This window comes from Serpula lacrymans (genome assembly GCF_000218685.1).
Source record: "Serpula lacrymans var. lacrymans S7.9 unplaced genomic scaffold SERLAscaffold_3, whole genome shotgun sequence".
Lineage (NCBI taxonomy): Eukaryota > Fungi > Basidiomycota > Agaricomycetes > Boletales > Serpulaceae > Serpula > Serpula lacrymans.
The window spans coordinates 856,842-879,200 of record NW_006763292.1 but is presented as its reverse complement, the minus strand read 5'-3'; the positions used below and the strand labels follow the sequence as shown (position 1 = coordinate 879,200).

The window sequence follows — 22,359 nt, the reverse complement described above, 5'->3', positions numbered from 1 at the left end:
GGCTCATCCAGAGGTTGTGAGATTAGCGGATTATAATCCCTATGAAGCTTCTGTGAAAAGATCTGTGCCCTATACTACACAATCACAGCTCCCAGTATACTTGAGCTTGTTCATATATGACATTACTCCTCTAACAGCTACCTAGCAGGCTACACCCATGATGCTGGGGCCCCCAGAGACAAGCTACAAGAGAGTGTACTTTGAGGTTGATGGATCTGATATTCTCCGTGAGCATTTGCACAAGAAACAGAGAGAGAGGATTTACATGTCATCAAAAGTGAGTGTGATTGTAATTAATTTGTGGTCCAAGATATCATAGCATTAATTTTTGTTCTAGCTTTGGTGGTGCATGCAAACTGCACAAGCTGACTAAACTGAAATGGCTAGAGTCAAAGCCAGCATTGCCGCTGCATTGAAGGAACAGGAAATCAGGTATATAAGGAGAGAAGAGCAGGAAAAGATAAAATTTGAAAAGCTCCTAAGCCGGAGTATAGCACAGGCTGAAGCTAAGAAGACAGCTCAGCAGGAAGATTGGAAGAAAAAAATGGCAGCTTGATATTCTGAAGCGTGGTGAAAACAGGAGGAGACAAATAGAAAGGAAGCTGAAGCAAGAGCAGAGTGTGAGGACCAGCTGAGATCACGACTTTGCATTGCAGGCACCATCAGGCGTTGCGGATTGATTGCATTTAACAGGGGTAATGACAAAGTGTCTGGACTCAACCAAGAAGACTTGAAGTTTGATATGAACAGTGATACATCGTCCAAGTGGTATTGCAAAATATTCCAGTACCTGCTGGAAGACTTTAAACAAGAGGCAATAGAATAGAGGCTCTATGACACTCCAAACAGCTATCTGGAGGATCTTGGGGTAGAGACATTTTGTAGGATAAAACTGTATTGCAAAGCGGCCCAGAGGCATATCAATGCAGAGGATGAGCTTAAATCGTGGAACAATGTCAAAAATAGACTGATCAAATCTGTCCCATGCAAGTTTACCAACGTTGCACTGCCATAGGAAGTACAATTGGGTTGCTAAAAACCTCCCAATTTCAGGTGGATGTTGGTTGTGGTCAATATGAGTGAGAAGGGTCGAGGCAGATGAGACTCGGAGAATTGCCTGCATCAACCGCTAAAATGGTACAGACTAACCAGGTAAGAGTGTATAACTGGGATGTGAAAAAGCCCCAGTTGTAGTACCAAGAACTTTGAGTGTGTACGACTGGGAGGTAAAACCCCTCAGTTGCAGCGCCAAGTTAGAATATTGGCCAGTGGCTGATGAATAAGCGATGGTGTACTCAAGTCAGAGTTTAACTTGGTTTTTATGGTCACATGGCCAAGTTGTGCTCACCCACCTCTAATTATATTCTACCACTCAGACACCAGTTCCACCTTCACCCTGTACCACCACCATCCTCAGTGTCTGTGGTGTTTTTACACATCAGACACATTTGAGACAATCAAACATACCCAAGTGTCTCTAGTCTATGTCTGGGGTGTTTATACATCACAGACACTCTTAGAAGAACAATATTACCAGTGCCACTGCACAGTTGAGGACCTCTGTAAAAAACAGTGATTCCCAACCACGACATCAGCCGTATCCACCCCATAAATTCAAAAATCTAGTCCGAGCGTGCGTAAGCATAAAATTGTGCTATCTACATTGGCTATTTTTTTTTACTGTCAGAATTAATTGCAGATGTCAAAGTCAACAGATCACTACTTCATCCATCTGGACAACACTCTCCGGGTGTTCCCATTGCCTAATGCAGATTTTCCCCTATATTCTATCTGAAAAAGATGTTCATAGGTCTACCATACATCCTTGTCAAACACTCATTCCACCTTGGGCTTCTGGCACTTACTCTTATATCAGGTACATGCCCATTGGAATCAAATTCACTGGCCCACTTCTCAGCCACCTCATTCTCCCCTCCAAAATTCCAATAGAAAAAATAGACGGCCAGTACTTCCTTGCAAAAAACTTCTGTGCTTCATGGTTGAGATTTGAAGAATGGGTCAAAAATCTACGTGCATTAGTTGTGGGTGACATTTCAAAACTATAAAACAGTGTGGTGTGTTTATGCAAGCCTTAAAACCCTATGACTGGATTAATATAGTCTCTACCACAATAAACACCGGTATTCCAATATGGTTCTTCTATGAAATATACGGCCGGTCTCAATTGCACCCTTTCGCCATGATAGATCCCATTCTCAAGTACTTCCCTTCTTCCCATGCCGTGAATGCAACAAAGGCTGATAAGGAGAAAATTGAGCAAGAACACTTCAAACAAGCACAGCGCAAGATGGAAGCCATATATACTCCATGCTACAACTATCCTGCAGATGTATACAAAGGTGATGAACTATTGGAATTTCAAGTTGAAAATGGAAGCAGACATAGGCCTGGAGAATATTGGAGATATTTTATGGCCCAAAGGGATGACAAAAACACTATGCTGTGCGCCTGTGAATCTAGCTACAATCGGTATCTGTGAATTGATATGGAGAAGAAAATGTCTCGCTTCCCAAAACCAGAGACATAGGAGTGTCATGTTTATATGTGGAGTGTGGAGCATGATTTTGGGAGCTACTGGGTATGGCAGTGTATGCAATTTGATGTAATTTGTCAGTGTTGGCTGGAGATTCTGGGTCAACACAAATATATATTACAACAGTTTCTCCCATGGCTGCGATATATGCCCTGACTTTGCAGTGGATCAGGGGTTAGAGGATGCAATCCTGGCTGAAGGTCCATTAGAGTAACTCAGAGGGCAAGTCCCCATATCATCTGAGTATCAATACCCAATTGGCGCCTCTTTTCACAAAGATCTGTTGCCAACTCCTGGACACCAGATGGTCCTGTGGCATAGTGTACCTACACCAGAAGATGTCCTGCAATACCGCTACAGCTTTGTGCCACAAGATGATTTCTCAGTTAGCGATAACCAGGGGATTAATGTGATGAAGTGAAAATATGTAGGAGGTATAATGGGAGGAGATATTGGGTCTGGAACAAAGCCCCCAAGCTGGGCCACCTCTGCGTGCTATTTCACATCGTCATTTCTGTCTCTTCCTCAATACAAAATGGCTAAGGATGTCTTGCCACCTATCTTGGACATCCAAGTCCATGAATTCCCTTTCACAATCACTCCCATTCATTTTGAAGGCAATTGTAAAGATCATTACTTACTTGGTCCTCACAACACAAATGCATCTCCAGGATGGGAGATTTGTGTAAACAACTCTACAGCCGTCATGGAGTGTGTAAGGCGTGGCTTTGGGCCCAGTTTGGAAGATATTGCATTACAGCTTGTAGCAAGGGGGATACTATTCAACGCTCTTTTGCAAGTCGGAACACCTCCCGCTGCTGTACTGCCTGTAGTGTCACTCTAGGATCTCGTAAGGATGGTTATAGACCAGATATCATTGATTGCACCTGCTATGAGAACTTCCACAACAAGCTTCTGCTTGGTAGTTGTGGACATGTCACTTTGCTACAAGGTGGACTTGCATGGTGTTTCAGAATTGATGTCCTAGCCCTGGAATCAGTCCTATCAGGACCCTCAAGCAATCCCGGGGAACCAAAGCAAGTCTTTCGGACTTCAGACAGCTGTTTTTTTATCAATGATTGTCTATCCCAGGATGAGCTGGATCTTATTTCAGGGATATATAATTTATACACAGGAAATGGCCCCCAGATGTTGCAATCTTCATGGTGGCCAAACAATTCAAATTTCATGGGTGGAGGTCAATCATGGCTTTTGGTTGTCCTCTTCCAAGAAATGGTTTTGTGCACTTAGATCACATCACCAACAATACTGCTGATTTGAGGGCTGCAAAGACATGGGTGAACAGTATGGTTATAAACAGGAGATCCACTAAGTTCTTTGAGTGCAGTGACAAAGTGGCCCTATCTTGTTGTGGTTTTAGATTTTACTTAGATATCTATGCCTATGTTGTTGTATGCCAAATATGTGTTATAAAATTGGGTTTTTTGCTTGTCAATATATTACTAGATCAAGGTTGCCCTTTGTATAAGCTTTTGTTTTTGTTGCAAATGATGTAGTATAACTGTGTCTAATTTCTTGAAACACCTCTCTCTCTTATCTGAATCTATCGAGCACACTTTGACACTCATTTCTCAGATATTAAATTCTACAGCAGTCTCACAGGTAGGTGTATCTGTCTGTTGTGCAGGGAATTTGTAGGGAAACAGATGCCCCGTGAGCAAACAACTGTTGGCCAATGATTGGGCGACGGGTGGGCGATGCATTTCAAGTACAGTTGATTGTATCATAATGCATTGCCTCATAGTGCATAATTCTGGTAATGCATCGACTTTTTGTGGATCCCACAATGGGGTGCGGGGAAAATGAAAAAATATGCATAATGCATAACAGATTGTACTGTAGGCCTTGTTATGCAGTATTAGATGGTAATTTGGGTGAATGGGCTCGGTGCAATGTTTGGTTCACTACCAATTATTGTCCTCAATGCATATGTATACTGCTTGAAATTGGGCTTCTGTACAAAAAACCAAATTTGCACCTATGCCTATTGCCGAGAAACGAAAACCTCGCAACAAGCCTCGCCCATACAACCACCAGCCAAGAGCGGCAAAAAACAAAGATGCACCTGCAACTTCCTCCAGTGCAGAGATCAAGACAGAACCTTACACTAGCAGACTGGCTTGCTGTCTTCACCTACATCGATACCCACCCCAAAACACCACAAGCAGACATTGTTGCACACTTTTGCACCTTGAAATCAGGAGTGCTGATCTTCACGCAGTCGACTTTATCATGGAAACTGAAGGATTGCATCGCATTGGAGGCTTGCATCAATGACAATCCAAGTGCTTTGTCAGCAAAACACCCGCGGATTGTGACAAGACCTGATGTCAAGAAGGCCTTAGTCCTGTGGATCCAGAGCATGGAAGCTAGGGGCGAGCACTTTACTGGGCTGATGCTGAAGGAGAAGCAGAAGCGCTTTGAAGATGATTTTCAGGTGCCAATTGAGGAGCGGCTGATAGGTGATGGATGGGTTGCATCCTTTTGTAGGACCTACAACATCCAAGAGTATTGCCAGCATGGTGAGGCAGGGTCAGTTAATCTTGACGCAGTCAGTGCTGAGCGTGAGCAGTGCCAAAAGATTCTCTTGCAATATGCTCCAAGAGATCAGTTGAATTTTGACAAAACAGGCTTATTTCCATTGTGAGTTTTCTAACTGCATGGCATTCTAGAATCAAGCTGATAAGATTATCTCACAGCGCTCCACCAGACCGAGGCCTCGCAACAAAGCAAATGAGTGGGAAGAAAAAGGAGAAGTTCCAAATCTCCGTCGGTCTTGCATGCAATGCAGATGGGAGCAAGAAGTTTAAGCCCATTTACATTGGGAAGTCAAGAAGGCCACACTGCTCGGTCTTGCATGCAATACAGATGGGAGCGAGAAGTTTAAGCCCATTTACAATGGGAAGTCAAGGAGGCCACACTGCTTTAAAAAGCAATCACCAAAGCAGCTTGGGATTTATTACTGGAATAATAAGAAGGCCTGGATGACTACTGCACTGTTTGAAGAGTAAGGCATGCCCACATTTAGTGTCATGAGAGTGCTAATCACAGTATACAGATGGATGAAGCATTTTGATGGAGGTTTTCAAAGCAAATATGACTTTGTTTGTGCAGCCATGTGATGCAGGCTATTAAGAACAAAGCTTGAAGGAAGTGTCTAGCCACTTGCTGAGAGCAATCAGGGACTGAAACTAGAGTCCAATGTGAGTAACTTTATTATTAGAGAGTATGACAGGTATACAGTACCTAGAGTCCAATGTGAGTAACTAGAGAATAGGAAGCATTGGACTCTGCAGTACTGTCCGAAGTTTTGTAAACAAAGGTAAACAAAGCAGCCACAAAGGCGAAATAATAGAGAACACAATCAATAGTGAATGATAGAAGAATAGATAGAGAAAGGAATGAAAATATATAGGTAGCACAAAGGTGCAGAATCACCAAAACTAACACAGGCATCATCCGCTGCTTCAAGGCTGGATATAGGAAGACTTACTGCACAAAAGCACTTGACCTTGATGAAGCTGGCGAGAGGGACATTTATTCAATCAATTTACTTGCAGGTATTTTGATGGCAAAGGCTGCTTGGGAAGCAGTTACATCAACTACTATCTATCACTGCTGGGATCACAGTCAAATTCAACCGTATGTCAAGATCTGATTTTAATTGCTCTCATTTTCAAGTTTTAACTATTCTTTGCACAGAAATCCCTCCATTCCAACAACTATCCCATACAATGATATACAAGCACACACAAATCCTATTGCGTGGGGTGTTATGTGAGAATTTGCAGTCAGTGACTCTATGACATTACCAATTGCTGAAGTTTGCATCAAACAGGCCTTGTCTGGGCGATATTCGGATGGAGACTGGAGGCCAGCATTGAACACCCTTATGGATGCTGAAGGTGACACAGAAGCTGTGATTGCCACAGTTGAAAGTCTTGCAAATGCAGCTGCCAGTCAAACAGGCCTCAAGATACAAATACCTGCACTTCCAAAACTGCTGCTGCAGCTCAGTAATATTGAAGATCAGCTAGAAAATGCAATTGGGGAACTCAAATCTTGAAACCGCATCTTTGGCAAGCCTCTGACAGTCAATGAATTCGTCAATCCAGCTGCAGAGAGGTTGATTGATGAAGAGTTTGCACTTGATGATAGAGAGATTGTTGCTGAGGTTGAGGTCTGAGAGTCAATGGCTAGTGAAGAGGACATGATTAGTGTGGAGTCGGACGAAGAAGACAAAACACCATCACAATCATGGACTTGCGCCGAGATCATGAGCCTGTGCCAGGATCTTGAACAAGGCTGTATCCAACAGGCAGGTTGGGGGGGATTGCTGGACTTGATGGGGCAGCTTTGTCACTATAGAGCATTTCTACGATGCCAAGAGGTCCAAAATGCTAGGCAAACCACGCTAGATTCGTTCATAGAATAGAATAGGAGTGTTTCAAAGTGTTTGGTGTTGCGTTGTTGTCACACTGCTTGTGGGAGTCAGCCAAGTCACCCTAGGTCACATATAGTCACACATTGTAACACCTCTGGTAGCACATAAGTCTCGTATTGCATGTAGTTTTGGGGGGTCCCAACATTATGCATTATGAGACAATCAACTGTATCTCGGAATATCTTATTTTGGCCCTTCCTTAAACGGTCAATAAAATACCTATTTTTTCAACATCAGAAAATAAGGCAAGAAATAAGATATTTTGGTTTTGCGGTTATATTTGTTAAAATATTAAATTTTGTAGAGCTAGAAACCTTTCCGTTGAATTTCAAACAATTTGAAGTGATTTTACACTAAATTAAATATTCTGACTACTCTTTAATAATGGTTTTAATTAGTATTTTAATGTCGCTTGACATTCTTTCTTTCATGTAACCAAAATGCTGATGCAAAATTAATTTAATGTTTCATTTGTAATTTTCTATATCATTTTGGGATGATGAAATTCTCCTCACTGTGAAGTGTCAGCGCAACTTTTTTCCATGCTGTGGGCTGGCACATATTTGTTGCAACAGGGGATTTTGGCCGTTGCTTGCAGTGCCATATACATGAGTCTGCTTTCTACGTCTAAAAAAACACAATCTGGCGCTTGCTTGGTTACTTGCAGGCAGCTCCAAGCATGGCCAGTTCTCACTGGGTGTGAGGCCCAGTCAAAAGTGGGAAATAATAGAGTAATAGTAAATGATAGAAAAATGAAGTAAATGATAAAAATTGTGAAAATGTAATGAACATGCGTCACCTGATATAAATTACAGAACCCTAGCTTTGTATATAGAGTTATATCTACACATAAATATTCTAACAACCTATAAAGAAGGTGGCCAAATTCACGAAATATTCCTATAGTGATTGATACAAAATATATCACTTAAAAATTATGTATATAGCTTTCAATAGACTGATTTCACTCATATTAATTTTGTGCGGTATCAAAAAAATCTATTGGCAGTGATATACAATATTGTGCATGCATACAGAATAATATAGGTAGTGATTGCGAGCCAGAAAACACAAAAGAAACCCAACAGAAAGCGAGAACAAGCAAGAAAAATCGAAAAAACTGCAAAAAAAAGCAAAACAAACCTCCCCCCCCAACAGAATCACTCATCCACCTCCCACACAATGCCATTATGTTGTTCCTGTAGCAGAACTCCCCTTGTGAGAGACAATGTCAGTGAGAAGCACGGCAACATAAAATGAGACATACTTTTTTTGCTGCTACAGCCTAGTCTTTGTACACCTATCCAGAACAATTGGTTAGTAGAATAGAATAACAGAAATGAAACCATACTTTATATCACAAGAAGAGAGACTGTTATAATATAATTTGAATTCTTCCCGCGTCCCCTTGGCATGCATTTTGAGCCATTCAATTCCACAATAATTACTCAAAATCATGTCTGTATAATAGTGAGCTTTCAAGAAAGTAAAATTTTACTATGCAGTGAACACTTTTGAAGCCCTGAAGATACTCTTTACCACCTTTTTGCCCTTTCTGGTAGGTGGTGCTAGTTTTGTGGAGTCTGAGGCCGATGAATTGATGGTGGAAGAGCCGGATGTACTTTCCAATACATCCAGACCTGGCAAGGAGTCGCAAGAGATACCTGGCAAGCTGATATCCAAACGGACACCAGCACTGTATTTATTATTAGTCAAATAAATATATTTCTTGTTGTAAAAATAACTAGTACTCACATGGGGATTGCAAATATCAATTTTTGGCATGCCAGTCAAAGAAAAATCTTGTATATGTTGTCCATGGGTGGACTCTGTGATTTGTGCAATTGGTGGTGAAGAATTTGTGACATTGGTTCTCTTTGCAGGTGGTTCCTCAATAATGTCAGACTTTGAGTTGCTTCTAGCACATTTACCAGATATAGAATCCCCGGAGTCTTGTTCCTTTTTGACAAGCTTGATCTTCTTCATGTGGTAACGGTGCCAGCTGGGGTAAACTTTTGTTGCGATATGATTGACCTTCTAATATCCCTTGCATAGTTGCAGTTCACTGAATTTTGTTTCCATTGCCTTGTAGTATAGTTCTTTACCTATTTCAGGGACCTCCGTCCATTTTTGTGTTGCATAACCCCTATTGTTGAGGCTACTAAACAACTCCAGAACAAAAACTCGCATTGTTTTTGCATGATTGCCACTAACAGGCACTCCATATTGATTTTCAATGTACCACATAGTAACATTTTTTCCTCGAGCTAAACAACCCGGACCGTGAATTGGGACTCCATCAAGGTCTTCTTCATCATCCAAGGGGTCACCATCTATCCTCACTACCCCTTGATTCTTCCTTTGAAATTTCAATAGCTCCCGCTTGGTCCAGAAGTTTACCAGAGGATATTCATTCTGTGAAAGGGGATCATACTTAGTTATCTTGAATCCGGTTTCTCAGAACTTGTGCATATCCGGTTCATATTTCTCCCTGAATAGACACAATGTAAATTAGATTATTATGTGAGTACGGAACACTATGGAACAATGCACCGTAAGGCCCTATTTTGATTCTCCAATTCATCAATCCACTTAGTCAGAGCAATGTAATGAGAGTCTTCTGATAGGGTGGAGGTTTTCTTAGAAGCCTTGATCTGTGTGTCACGACAAAAAAGTGCTTCAATGATCTGTTGTAGAGTCTTCTGGACCTGTGTGATCAAAAGATATGATATCATTATCAGAGGACTTACAATACCAGGGATTGCGGATGATAATCCATCAAAAGAGCTACTACTAGTACTACTCTGACTACAGCTCATAACTGGACTCAATGAAGAAAAACAGTCTTTATTGCCAGAGACCTGGGGGGTATCAGATAACGACATTGAGGAAAGAGATTAAGGTACGTGATAATACATTTAATCTCTGCATACACCCCACACCGTGTCATTTTAAGCTCAGCATGAGGCACCTCAATCAGTTATGCTCATCATTGTTATTATTCTTATAGCTACCAACAACGAACATTTCTCCCTTTGTGAGAACATCCTTATTCTCAATGTTGACAATATTCTCATTGCAATGGCACACATACTCGTTCAAGTTCACTCCCAATGAGTTTGGTGAAATGGTGAGTCAATTTTGTGATCCCCTTAAATCACCGAGTCCTTTTTTTTGTTACATAGACTCTTGTCATCCACATCAGAGATCAGGCCAGACAAAATAATGAAGCTCAACTTTTAGAAGCAACGCAGAGTGTTGATCCTGACCGCACATTGGATAATCCTCCATAAGTCTTTTTTTTTCATGTATTTGTGCATATTCTCACTTCACTATGATACTCTAGGATTTTTATTCAGGATCTTGGCACCAACGTCACAGCCCATCCTTTTATTTGCCTCAAGTGTCACTACAATCCCAACTGCACCTCCTTAAGGGGGGGGGGCTCCAATAGTTGGCTACAAAGTTTGTTGCATCAAATTATTTGGTAGCAGGTCAGAGGAGGAGATTAAGGATGATAATAATAGGGTGAAAGCTGAAAATGTGCCGGTACAAGTTTAAGGTATCAAAGTTCCATTTGTATTATTATACTTGTACATATACTATACTACTGGTTTTTACAATACATCATTGTCCACATCTTCCACCTCATCCATCCCTCCCAAACAAGCCACATCTAAGCCTGGTTTCTCCACCAAAAAAAACCTAGGACGCCCCAGCATCTCATGTGGGACCATTGCGACAACAAAGTGGATGTCTTTGACATCAATCACCTTAAGCAACATGTCAATATGATGCTCACATGACCATAATGTCTAAGCTAAGGAATGGAGGAGATCCAAGTCTGGCGAGGAAAACTGAGAGACCATCACGATTGTATTTACTTGTCCGGCTACTTTTATTTGAGTGTAATATAATACTTCAGCTAATAAAGGATTGTTGGATTTATTAGTGTATATCTGTGAGGATTGTGAGTAGATATGTTTGATGAACTTATAATGCATACCTTAACATTGTGTGCTCAATGTGCATTCAGCCCGAACCCTTTTTCCAGCGACAGCAAGCAATTTGTCTATTAGGAAGTCTCAGACGTGCCCATCTGTGTATCTTGAAGCTAGCCACTTGTTGATGTTGGGGGTGTAAAAGTTAAATGTATGTGTTTATAGCATCAACTTCACAAGCTCAAACTGGCTTTGCGGTTTTTTCCATGGCCCTTAGGAGAACATAACCCAGGCCAAGCTCTTTTGCTCCTTGAGGAATGAGAGGAGGCTCCCATTCTAAATCAGGCACCATGGCCTTAAGTGCATTGACTTGTGCACGTTGAACGCTACACTGTGACAGTTTAGCATAAGGTTTTGAGGGTTGCCTAATTTCTTGACCAAGGTTGCCGATAGTACACTCCATGGTCCATTGTGACGAACAGATGGGGGGCCCGCTTTTGATAGTCTGAGGTGCCAAATGGAGTATTGAGTGTAATAATGGCCTGATCATATGCAGTCGGTCGACACGCCTCTGGTAGTACAAATGTTCAAATTCCAGGACAAACTCAGCAAGCATTTTGTGTGCATGGCATAACTCATTCTTTGTGATGGAATATTGACTCATGATATGTATGCCAATCACTAACTTGCAGCAGTTTTTCCAGTACAGGTCAGGGAGTAATCCATGGAGAAGCGCTGGTCCAAGCCCATAGACATACAGCAAATACTCCCAGGCTTTATAGCCAGTGTTGATTTCTTCTGCTGGATTGCATGGTGGTCGATCAAAAGAGCCTGGTAAATATGTTGTAGCATTAACAACAGCGTCACCATGATCTTTCCATTGGCGACCAACTAAGACAACCAAGGGCCATGTTGCTTTATTATTAGTGTCTTCACAGTCAAATGTCCCGTGCCAGAGTGGGATAAGAAGGTCCGGTATGTTGATAGCTGCTAGATGCATGAGGTCAGATCCTAATGAGTAAGGAACTGGTAGGAGATTGTTGGCCTGTAAACCCAGTAGTATACTGGGTCTTGCAATACCAGTTTTGAGTCGGAGTTGTTTGTATTGGGCTTCATTTGGTGCCATGAGAAATTTTTGTGTATTCTGACGATAGAGAGTGGAAGATGACGATGGGAGGTTATTAATTGAAACATCCATATGGTCACATCCTAGTATTCCGTAGTTTACTGGTTTGAGGAGGGCTGGACAGTAATGTGGGACTCCAGGCTTGTGCCAGCCTTTGAAACCACAATATAATCTGCAACCAAACCTGCCATGATAGCCTACTAAGCCTAAAAGATAAACCATCCCTGGGCCGTCAGCAAAGCCCATCAGAAAGAACGGATGGTTGTCGAATATTATGTTCCTTGATGAGTCCCAAACTTTGAGACCCTCCTTCTGAATGGCTGACAGATGGTGTAATCCAGGGAACAGGAATAACTCCATATTTTTTGGTTTGTTTGGTCCTGGGATAAAACCGCCTGGGATGACATGCTTTTTCTTGTAGCGGTTATCAGGTGAGAGATCGAATATTACTCATATGTAGATCCAGCAGTCAGAAGTCTTGTTCCCGTATAGTTGAGCCCCATCAATTGAGAGCATAACCACAAAGTCCCCTGGTTTGATCTTGCCATTCTGTACAGCCTGTAGGTAGTCAGATCCTGTTAGAACATAGTTGTATGCGTCAATATGTCTTTCTTGAATGAATTCATCAAAAATGTCTTCAGTCCGTCAGTCTCAATAACACATCCGTTCAGCACTTGCAGGATCTCACCAGAGAGCTTCAAGTTGGGGGCCTAGGGAGATTGTGTGGAAGGTTTGTCAGGGTATTTTCTTTTTGCCTCTGCTCTGTCTCAGCTGGTGTTGATTGTATCATTGTTCTTGACATTTTGGACAAACCTCAAGTGCAGCAAAAAGTCCAGTAAATGCAAGACAGCTATTCACACACATGTTGTGAATGATACTGTTGACTCCACTTTCCTTGGCCACAAAGTGTTTGATTTGGTATAACAAAAGAATCTTGCCTTGATTCTCTGGATGTAGGCGGTAGTATGATTCACGTGCTTTTTTGTAAGTGTCTTTGGAAGTGTTATTTGTGGCGAGGAAGAGGTCGAGGGAGTAGCAGATGAAGGGATCGTTGATGGTGAATATTTCTTGAGAGGGATTTCAAAGATGTTCCACAAGGCCAGAATGGTTCTGGTGATAGTGGTCATCCAACGAGGCACTGTTAATAGTGTTAATGAATTCCATTGTTGTTTTGAGGTCTTCAAGGCGAGCAAGATTGGCCATTTGTTCAAGGTCCTGTTCAGTTAGGCCTATAGTTGAAGGAGCTTCGTCTGGAGGAGCTCCGTCTGATACCTTTTAAATAGTAAATTATATATGGATGAATGACAAATTCATTGAAACATACCCAAGAAGGACCTGAGTTTTGTAATAAACCTAAGTGGAACTCAGCCGCTGCCCAAGAGGCTATAGAAATGACTTTATTATTTACCTAAGTGAAACTACAATAGATGTTAGTTTAAGGTGATCTCTAATAAATGTAATGTAATGTACCTCAGCCACTGCCCGAGAGGCTATAGAAACGACTGAGGTATTCCTATACTAAACCCCTACTACTTATAGTCGGAGGTGCTACTTGCTACAGTATAATGACTCCTAGGAGAACAATGGTTACTCCATGGAGAACAATGGCTGCTTCGGCAGAGACCGGGTTTATCCGGTTTCGCCATTTTGTTCGTTGACTTGCTGGGGTATTCTCCTAGTCCTGTGCTCCAGATAGCGGTCAACTTCATCCGACAAATTTATGTCCATTCAATGTGGTGCATGTCGGGACTATGATCTGATGGATATCCAGCTGCATACATTGCAGAGGGGAGTGCATTCACACCATCGTTTATTCTCATGATTATTGCCAGGAAGGTTTCTTGATTCAGACCTCTCTGCCATCTTATTCTCATAGACTTATAATGAAGTTAGCTGTCTGATTCGGATGCATGAAGGTAAGCAGGTGTTTAGATGTAGCAAGACAATAAACTTACAGATTTGCCTTGTATCGGTTGAAAGCAGAGTGAAGCCAGTTAAATTGAGTGCAAGGAACGTCGCAGTGAAATCATCGTGACGTCCTTTGCACTCGATTCAACTGAACGCAAACGGTTCGAGCTCGACACACAGCTCGACACAAGTTCGAGATCAAAATGATCTCATTCGCATTTTTACCGAAATCTTGATTGACGATACCAATAGATATATATAGAAATATAACTACCGTTCACACCATTTTTCACAATTTCTATCATTTACTTCATTTTTCTATCATTTACATCACTCTATAATTTACCACTTTTGACTGGGTGTGAGGGCTGGAGCCGACCGACTTAACGTTGACCATGAAACCGTCGTCTTCTAGTTGGCATGCCCCTTCTCGGTCTCACCATCCAATCATCCAATCCTCCCGATCCGTTTATTGCTACGAAAGGCTCAACGAAATTGAGGAAGGCTCTTATGGTGTTGTATTTCGTGCTATGGAAAAACAAACCGGAATCATTGTGGCTTTGAAGAAACTGAAACTAGAAGATGAAACACAGGGCTTTCCGATTACCGCACTGCGTGAAATCAAGGCCTTAATGACATGTCGTCACCAGAACGTGGTGGCGATTAGGGAAGTGGTGGTCGGTGACACATTGACACAGTAAGAATTCATCCCCATCCATCTGTCCAACCGTATATGTAGCTCAACGAGCAGTACCGCAAGAGTTTTCGTCGCAATGGATTTCATCGAACACGACCTTAAATCTCTTCTTACTGCTATGCCTTCGCCATTTTTGCATTCCGAAATCAAGACTCTGATGCTACAACTACTTTCCGCCGTTTATCACTGCCACTCTTGTTGGATCCTCCACCGAGATCTAAAAACCAGTAATATATTAATGAACAACCGCGGTATAATCAAGGTAGCAGATTTTGGACTTGCTAGGAGGTACGGTGATCCTGTCGGTGTAGGTGGTATGACGCAATTAGTAGTCACGCTTTGGTACCGGTCAGTCAAATTATTATCTATAGTATGGAGCACTCTAAATCATCAAACGCCCAGCGCCCCCGAAATCCTTTTGGGGGCCAGTACATATTCTACCGCTGTTGACATATGGTCTGTTGGGTGTATCTTTGCCGAATTGCTTTTGAAAGAGCCATTATTTCAAGCCAAAACCGAGATTGAACTTTTAGGTATGATACAAGAGCTGTTGGGACCTTCTACCAACTCTCTGCTGTCAGAGAGTTCCCTATCATCCCCGGGCAGAAGCATGAACTTTTCCTCTTCTCATCCTCGTCGATTACAGCAAAGACTGGATCATTTGGCAGGCTCAGCAACTGACCTTATCAGGTCGTTGCTCACGTACAATCCGAGGAAGAGAGTTCGCGCCGACGAAGCGTTGGAACATCCCTATTTCAAGTAATTATCTGTTAATATGCCAAGGTCCTTATTTTCTTTGATCATGGTCTGTCAGTGAATCTCCATTGCCAAAACATCCTGACCTATTCGGGTCGTTTCCATCCGCCGCAGCGGGCGAAAAGTTCGTCTTTACATGTCCTTTACAGGATGGGCTTCTGATTCTTTTGAACCCTACAGGCGGAGAAAGCCCTTCTATAGTCCCGTTGCGCCCACTCGAGCTGCAGACTACAGATTATTAGATTAATACTTAAAAATACGTGAATGGTAAAATATTCAACCACCATTGTCACGCCACATTGACCAATACTTTCATCGTCACTCATCGCCAGTCGACAAAATATACAGTTGCAGACAGACAAACTCAACAAAACAACAGATTGAATTAGCACTCATTACTATTGTTGGACAATAGGTGCAATTGGTCTGGGGAGAAGTTGAATAACTCACCAGTCGTTGAGCTTTAGACTGTCGGAACTTGACCAGTAGATATAATTTTTAGTTTTCTAGCTGCCTATGTAGAAAAATAAGCAAGAACTTGAAGCATTGGAGCAGCGGAACAAAACCGAAAAGACGACACATGTTTTGGAATGGTTCTGCAATTTCTGGTCACACTGGGTCACAGCGGCACTCACAGACCAAATCAGGCGGAGCTTACAAGTCAAATTCCGCCAGGTCACACCAAGTCCTGACGCTGGTGGTATGTGCGGTACGTACCGAAGCGGAGCTAGCGGTCCTTGATTGATTATCTTGGTGTGTGATTACCTGTTTCGGTCGCCTAGTCACGACTCCATCATTGTTTTCGTTTCTCCAGACGCTTTAAGGCCCCAATCAGCTCAGTAAGTATCTGGCATTGTAGGGGCCTACCTATTGACGTTTTCTAGAAAGATATTGCAATATTCCCAGGACGAGATCTGGTCAAATCTGGCCATCTTTCCCTCAAAATTCACACTTCTAAAGTTCAAGAGCATAGTGTCAGGTCTGTCGTTGTTGCTACAGATAAGCTATTCACTAAGTTCTTTCACAAATATATTCTCTATACTATATTCTACGTCTGACAATTTTCTAGCTACCTGTACAGTGATCATTGAGCCTCTGGAGGCCCAAGTGCATATCTCTTACCGGTTGCATTCGGTGTCCAACAATAGTACCACAACATTCTAGTGAATTAAAAAGTGCAAAAATAGTGTATTTAGGATCTGACGATATGGCACTCCAGGTGCACTTTAATGAGTGTGGTAGAGAACTAGTAAACGCGCAATACACAACCAAAAATATGTATATACAGTTATCTACCGGCACTTGGACCACCAAGTTTTTGATCGCTTCTGTATTCATAGCAACAACATTTTATTAAGATCAGCTGGTAGGATGACTTCAGTATATACTCAAGCATATAGTATAAAGAAGATAAAATAAAATTTGAATGCTGTATTTTTACGATTTGCTTACACCAATTTGCTTGCACAAGGATTGACTGCTTATCATGGATGCTCCATCAATCACCAAAACGGGTAAGTCAGTGACCAAGTGACAGCAAACAGCATTATCTTAGCAATATTTCCACGGTAGCACTGGTTACTCCTCTGCGCTCTCACCATCACTCTCCATGCCATCAATGTTCTCATCACTTTGCTCATCCTCACTGCCAGTAACCTCCCCATTACCCTTGCTTGTCTCATCACCTTTACCTTGCACAGGTCCTGGTTTTGGAGCCTGTGACTCCAGCTTTCCTAGCTTCAGCTTTGCCCACCCCACCTGCCTTTGCTCCTGTTTTGCAAGATTACTTTCCTCCTTCCACAAGTGCATGGCCTCATGGTAAGCTTCTCTGCGTGCTGTATTCTGAGTTTTCTGCAAATTATCTAATTTCTTCCACTCTGTCAACACCCCAGATTGCTCCTTTTGTTTACAACAATCTTCTTGTTGCCGCTTTTGCTGCATCCAAAGCGGTTTGATACTCAACCACACAACTATAAAATTCATCACCTGTGAGTAATCTTGGCAGTCTATTACTGTTTAGCTGACCCTTCTTTCTTCTCTTTCATTTTTCCTCCTGCGCTACCAGCTGACCTAACAGACAATCACAAAACATCAACTGCAAAACAAAACAACAGTTGGCTGCATTCCAACGAGTGCATTTTTTGATGCAAGCTTTTGCTTATAGGATTTGTGTAATGCCATTTGGTAAGCTTTCTCTTTTTTGTTTGCTGGTTCTTCATCTAGCAGAGGGTGTGTGTGTTTGCAATGTGTTGGGGAGATTTGGGATGGTGTGAAAGGTGGGAGGTGAGTGGTATCAGCAACAAGAAATGAAGCTGATGTAGATGCAAGTGATTTGATAGTGTCTTTTGCCACTGTGTGCCAAAGTGGTCAATGCCGCTGTACCAAGGTGTTGCCACAACCTGAGTTGATGAATGGGTTGTTGTTGCTGTCCTGGCTGGAGGCTGGCATGGGGGTTGATGGAAATGGGGTGCATTGTGTTAGTATTATACATTCACTTCTATTATGTTTTTCTTTCTATCTATGTCTTCAAACCCCATCCTATCTTTTTTGCTTCTATAAGTATTACCTAATACATAATTTTCCCACAATTACACCAAAAATTTGTAGATTTCCATCCTTCCTCAGTCTTTTCTACACAAGACTGAGCATCTAACATTATCCTTATAGAGTTCATATCAGATATCACATTGAATATCTTTGGCCTTGTTTTGATACTGACACATAAGAGATGTGATGACACAAACAGGGCTCGGCTGTGGAAGTGGCAGCTGACTTTGAGATGATGTTTTGGTCAAGTGTCCAGACCCCAGTTGCCCTAAATGCAGAACAAATAGTTTCAGGGGTAAGTGCTTTGAGAGGAGCTATTTCATAGATTGTGATAAAGTTTTTTTTAGTTATTTTTTGACATGTAGAACTCTTTAATGTGTTGCGTACCTCCGTCCAATAATTCTTCAATGGACTAAAAACAACAACATCAAGGCCTTGATAAATGTGAGTGGCATGTGCGGGATAGCACAAAACATGAATATTATGTTCCCTGGTGTAATCTAGGAACTCCTTTGTGTAATGGGAGTTATGGCCATCAACAATGAGAAGACGAGCTTGCCTGTGCACTTTCTTGCGGGTTTTGTTATCAAAGTCTTCAATCCAAAGTTGTCCAATTGCACCACCATCAGTGGACCCCTTTGGGCGAATGAGCAACTCTATAATTATGTGAGTCCTTAGTACTCTAGTCAGAGGCCCAGCAAAGCGAACTCACAAGGAATTCAGAGTATTGTCTTAATGCCAATTTGTCAAAAATGGCTTCCCCTTGTAGATAATAGTTGGCGCAATTGATCCACCATCAGCGCAGATGATCACCATCACAATGATATTCTTGTGATTTCCATCCCGCTGTTAATGTTGCATCTTCCTTTGTGCAGGACCAATAACACACTGTTTGTGTCCATTCCCAATTTGGAAGCCAGTCTTGTCTGCTGCCGAGATGCAGTCCTTGACAACCTTATTATCCTTGATGGTGCTCTCGAGTAAGTTGCACCATGCTTTGTGTGTGTGCTTGTTGACTGCCACCCACGAGCAAAATCAAGTGGAGAACTCCAATATGTGCCCAAGCACTCTGAGTGTCAATTAAGAAAACACCTAGTCCAATTCATTCCGACCCCTGTCTCTGGGAAAGAATTGCCAAGTTGTGCTTGTAGGAGGGTGTTAACATGAAATTTGAGCCTTTTGTGATCGAGTGGGAAGCCTCTTGCTGCAAGGTCAAGGCAATACTCAACAATGCTCTCCTCTTCTTCAGATGTAAGCCAGGAATGATTTTCCTTATTTGCTTGTTGACAGCTTCTCCCACCTCCAAGTCGTCTCATAAAAGTAACCCTGTCAATGGTAATATGCTTCTTCTTCCTCTTGTTCATCTCTTTTTCTGCCTCACAACAAATTGCTTGCAGACTCCTCCAATCTTCCTCTGGCTTCTCTTTTGTTGAGACCTTCTTTATCAAAAATTGCAGTATGTTGCCTCTTGCACTTGAATTTGGCATGGTCAGCTATAACTTGAGTGCGTTGTAGACATAGTGAGCATTTTTATTTGCTGTAATATTCAAGTTACTGATAAACAACTTGACACTCTTATTGACTTCCTTTGTCAGCATTGTAGTGGCAAGATGAGGAGTCACTGATCTCCCAACCAAGTGTTGGGACCACAAAGCCAAGAAGCAAATGTAGATATTCCATTGTAGCTATGAAACTTTGTGGTTTTGGGGGTGGGATACTAATCATTAGTTTAATGGTGGCCTTGAGTGAGGCCTATCTTATGGCCAAGCATAGCAAAGTATTGTATTTCATTGCCTCAACCGTTGTTTTACTTGTTGTGACTGGAATTCATGTGCAATTTGTGTTTGGTTCAAGCATTGGTGGTGGTTCAAGTGCCGGTAGATAATTGTAAATACCATTCCGCGGTACAATGCTGCAATAGCGCAATACAGACTACCCCACACATGAGGCAAAAAAAACAAAATTAGCTCACACTAGCACATGGCTGTATTTGGTCCACCAATGAAGTATATTATTACAAGATGCAAGACTTTTAAAGTACTAAGTTGTCCATGACAAAACCAAACAAGCAAAGATTAATGAATGAAAGTATAAACAAGAGTGCAATTAAAAATGACTGGACTAGCAGTGTAAAATATGGGATGTAAGCTTAAAACCTGGGCAAGGGAAATGTATGTATATCTATCAGACCACCATGAGGTTGTAGATCCAGCTTCTGACAAGTAAGGACATACATTTTTGAAATATCTTTGTCAGATGGTACAACAAAGTGTGGCAGTTGAGCAACAGGTTTGGATTTATGACTGAATGTATGATGGTTGGGAGTGCTGTTAAAGAGGTGCAGTGGAGAGGATGATGATGATATTTCAATCACGGTCTTCCTCTTTAATAGTGCTTGTCCTTGCCAGTAGTGCATTTGAAGTTGATACAAAAATACAGTGGTTTGAAGCACTAAGGGATAGAGACATTGCCTTGACACTCAGTGGCAAAGTAAACAAATCTTCTTGATCTGAATTGAAAAAGGCTTGATTGTGAAAAGTGAGCATTAGGGTTGCCATGTAGAGAAAACATACATACATTGTGTAGCAGGGTCTTTGAGCATCCATAGAGGCTGGGCCTTCAATGACCACATGCAAGCAATAGAAAAAATAGTGGAGAAGAGAGAAACATGGACAAATAATGACTTACTCTTCATCTTTTTCAAGATACAATCAGGAAAATCTGAAAACATAGGTGAGTTTTCCAATGAATGCAAGGCAACAAATCAGATAGATGGGACTCACATCTAAAAGATTCACCAACAAAACGTACAAATTAACCACCACAAAACCAGTATTCTGTCCTTCACCTTTCCAATGCTTCCAAGGGTGGGAACCTTCAAGGACCTTGACTTTGCAGTGTTGACACTATCCGTGCCTGCTGCCCTCTGAGTGATGGTTTTGCATTGGCTGTAGTAGCTATCTTGCTGAAGAGGTCCAGTATATCCTTTTTTCTGGTTTGCTCTGTAGGCTGCCTCTGCTGCATAAACAATGGATGCATTTTTGGACCATGGTGGCATTATAAGCATCTGTGGGGTGGAGCTTGGTCTTTGTCAGATGGGCTGTAGTGTTCACAGTTGCATTGAGACCCATCTGGGCCCTTTCCTTTGCAATAAGAGAATGAGTGAATAAGTGCAAGACACAGTCCATCGCCTGCTGCCACCAGCCATGCATAAAACATCATGTTCTATTATTCAAAAATGACCAATGCAAGACATGAGGTATCCTACAATGTAGATAATCTATCTTCAACTATACACAATACAGTTAAAGCCTGACACAATAAGGCAGCATATTTTTCCCACATGGACTCTGCTAACGAGATGTGAAAACCACCACCACGATGTTCATTCCCCAAAACTTCTTTGTCAGCCTTCTCACTGCTACCAAAGCTGTCAAGGTTGGGTATACAGATACATTCAGAGAATGGGAATAAGCATGGGAGAAGGATACTTTGGCAAAAAATATACAAGCTTCCTATATACCAAATCTATATAAATACCATGTGGAATGTAGTAATAGCATTACAATAATAATATAAAATCTTTGGGCAAAGCTCCAAAGTTTTTGGGCTGCAGTTTCTCCTGTTTGTTTAGCCTTGGGCCCAGATAAATGTTCACTGGTACCTAGTCACGTATCATCAATTTTTTGGAGGTTGTGCAAGGTAGTAGACATCATATACCTTGGTGGTGGCTGACCACCTTTGGTAGGTCTTCATATATACTGTAACAGTGAGACATTGAGAATACAATATAAAGAGTATGATACATACCTTGGGGCTGTTATTCTGGGTGTCCGGTTCACGTATTGGATGTAAGTTCAGTTCTATTCTGAGAGAAAATTATTGGTGTCATTGTCAATTATGCTTAGCAAAAGACAATAGAGTAGCCAGAGATGTTGAGGTTGTTCAGTATTGAGGTTATGAGACTTCTTGAGCCAGCCAAAGATCAATCTCCAACATCAACCAAATTGGCTCCCTACCTCAACACATAGCCATTCAATATGTGTGTTTTGTCTGGAGCTCCATGTAATTGGTGAGCAAAATTTCTGGTAAAAAAAATAAAGAAATAGACTTACTTCCCCCATAAAAATAACACCCTGTTTGGGCCATTTTTTATTGTCATAAATATAGCTAAATCAACATTTTCCCCACCACAATCTCCTCAAACGCAAGAAGGTGTTCCATAAGTTTTGGTGGCATTGCAGAAGAGCCTGAGAACTGTTTGGCTGAGAGTATTTGTACCTGCTTATAGAGTGATGACCTGTAAATGAATGCAGATTAGTGAGAAATAATGGCAGCGGCGCGTCAGAGAGGCAGTGGACTTTT

General features: G+C 41.7%; 4 protein-coding genes across 4 annotated transcripts; 2 read left to right on the top strand and 2 right to left on the bottom strand.

Annotated features, from left to right (window-relative positions):
- Nucleotides 1-4,634: 4,634 nt before the first annotated feature.
- On the top strand, nt 4,635-6,641 carry SERLADRAFT_434179 (uncharacterized protein; the record flags this gene model as incomplete). The annotated part of the gene is made up of 3 exons (XM_007314417.1): nt 4,635-5,218; nt 5,275-5,344; nt 6,414-6,641. 3 exons carry the CDS (start codon nt 4,635-4,637, stop codon nt 6,639-6,641), a joined length of 882 nt encoding a protein of 293 aa, XP_007314479.1.
- Nucleotides 6,642-14,657: 8,016 nt separating this feature from the next.
- SERLADRAFT_458677 (uncharacterized protein) lies at nt 14,658-15,889 on the top strand (the record flags this gene model as incomplete). Its single annotated transcript, XM_007314416.1, has 5 exons — nt 14,658-15,039; nt 15,094-15,450; nt 15,506-15,571; nt 15,628-15,714; nt 15,780-15,889. The coding sequence occupies 4 exons, from the start codon at nt 14,768-14,770 to the stop codon at nt 15,692-15,694; spliced, it is 762 nt and encodes a 253-aa protein (XP_007314478.1).
- Nucleotides 15,890-17,025: 1,136 nt separating this feature from the next.
- SERLADRAFT_434177 (uncharacterized protein) lies at nt 17,026-17,388 on the bottom strand (the record flags this gene model as incomplete). Its single annotated transcript, XM_007314415.1, has 1 exon — nt 17,026-17,388. One exon carries the CDS (start codon nt 17,386-17,388, stop codon nt 17,026-17,028), a length of 363 nt encoding a protein of 120 aa, XP_007314477.1.
- A 741-nt stretch (nt 17,389-18,129) lies between these two features.
- SERLADRAFT_346452 (uncharacterized protein) lies at nt 18,130-18,534 on the bottom strand (the record flags this gene model as incomplete). Its single annotated transcript, XM_007314414.1, has 1 exon — nt 18,130-18,534. A coding segment is annotated over one exon (405 nt), but the record flags the coding sequence as incomplete, so codon positions are not given.
- Nucleotides 18,535-22,359: the final 3,825 nt, after the last annotated feature.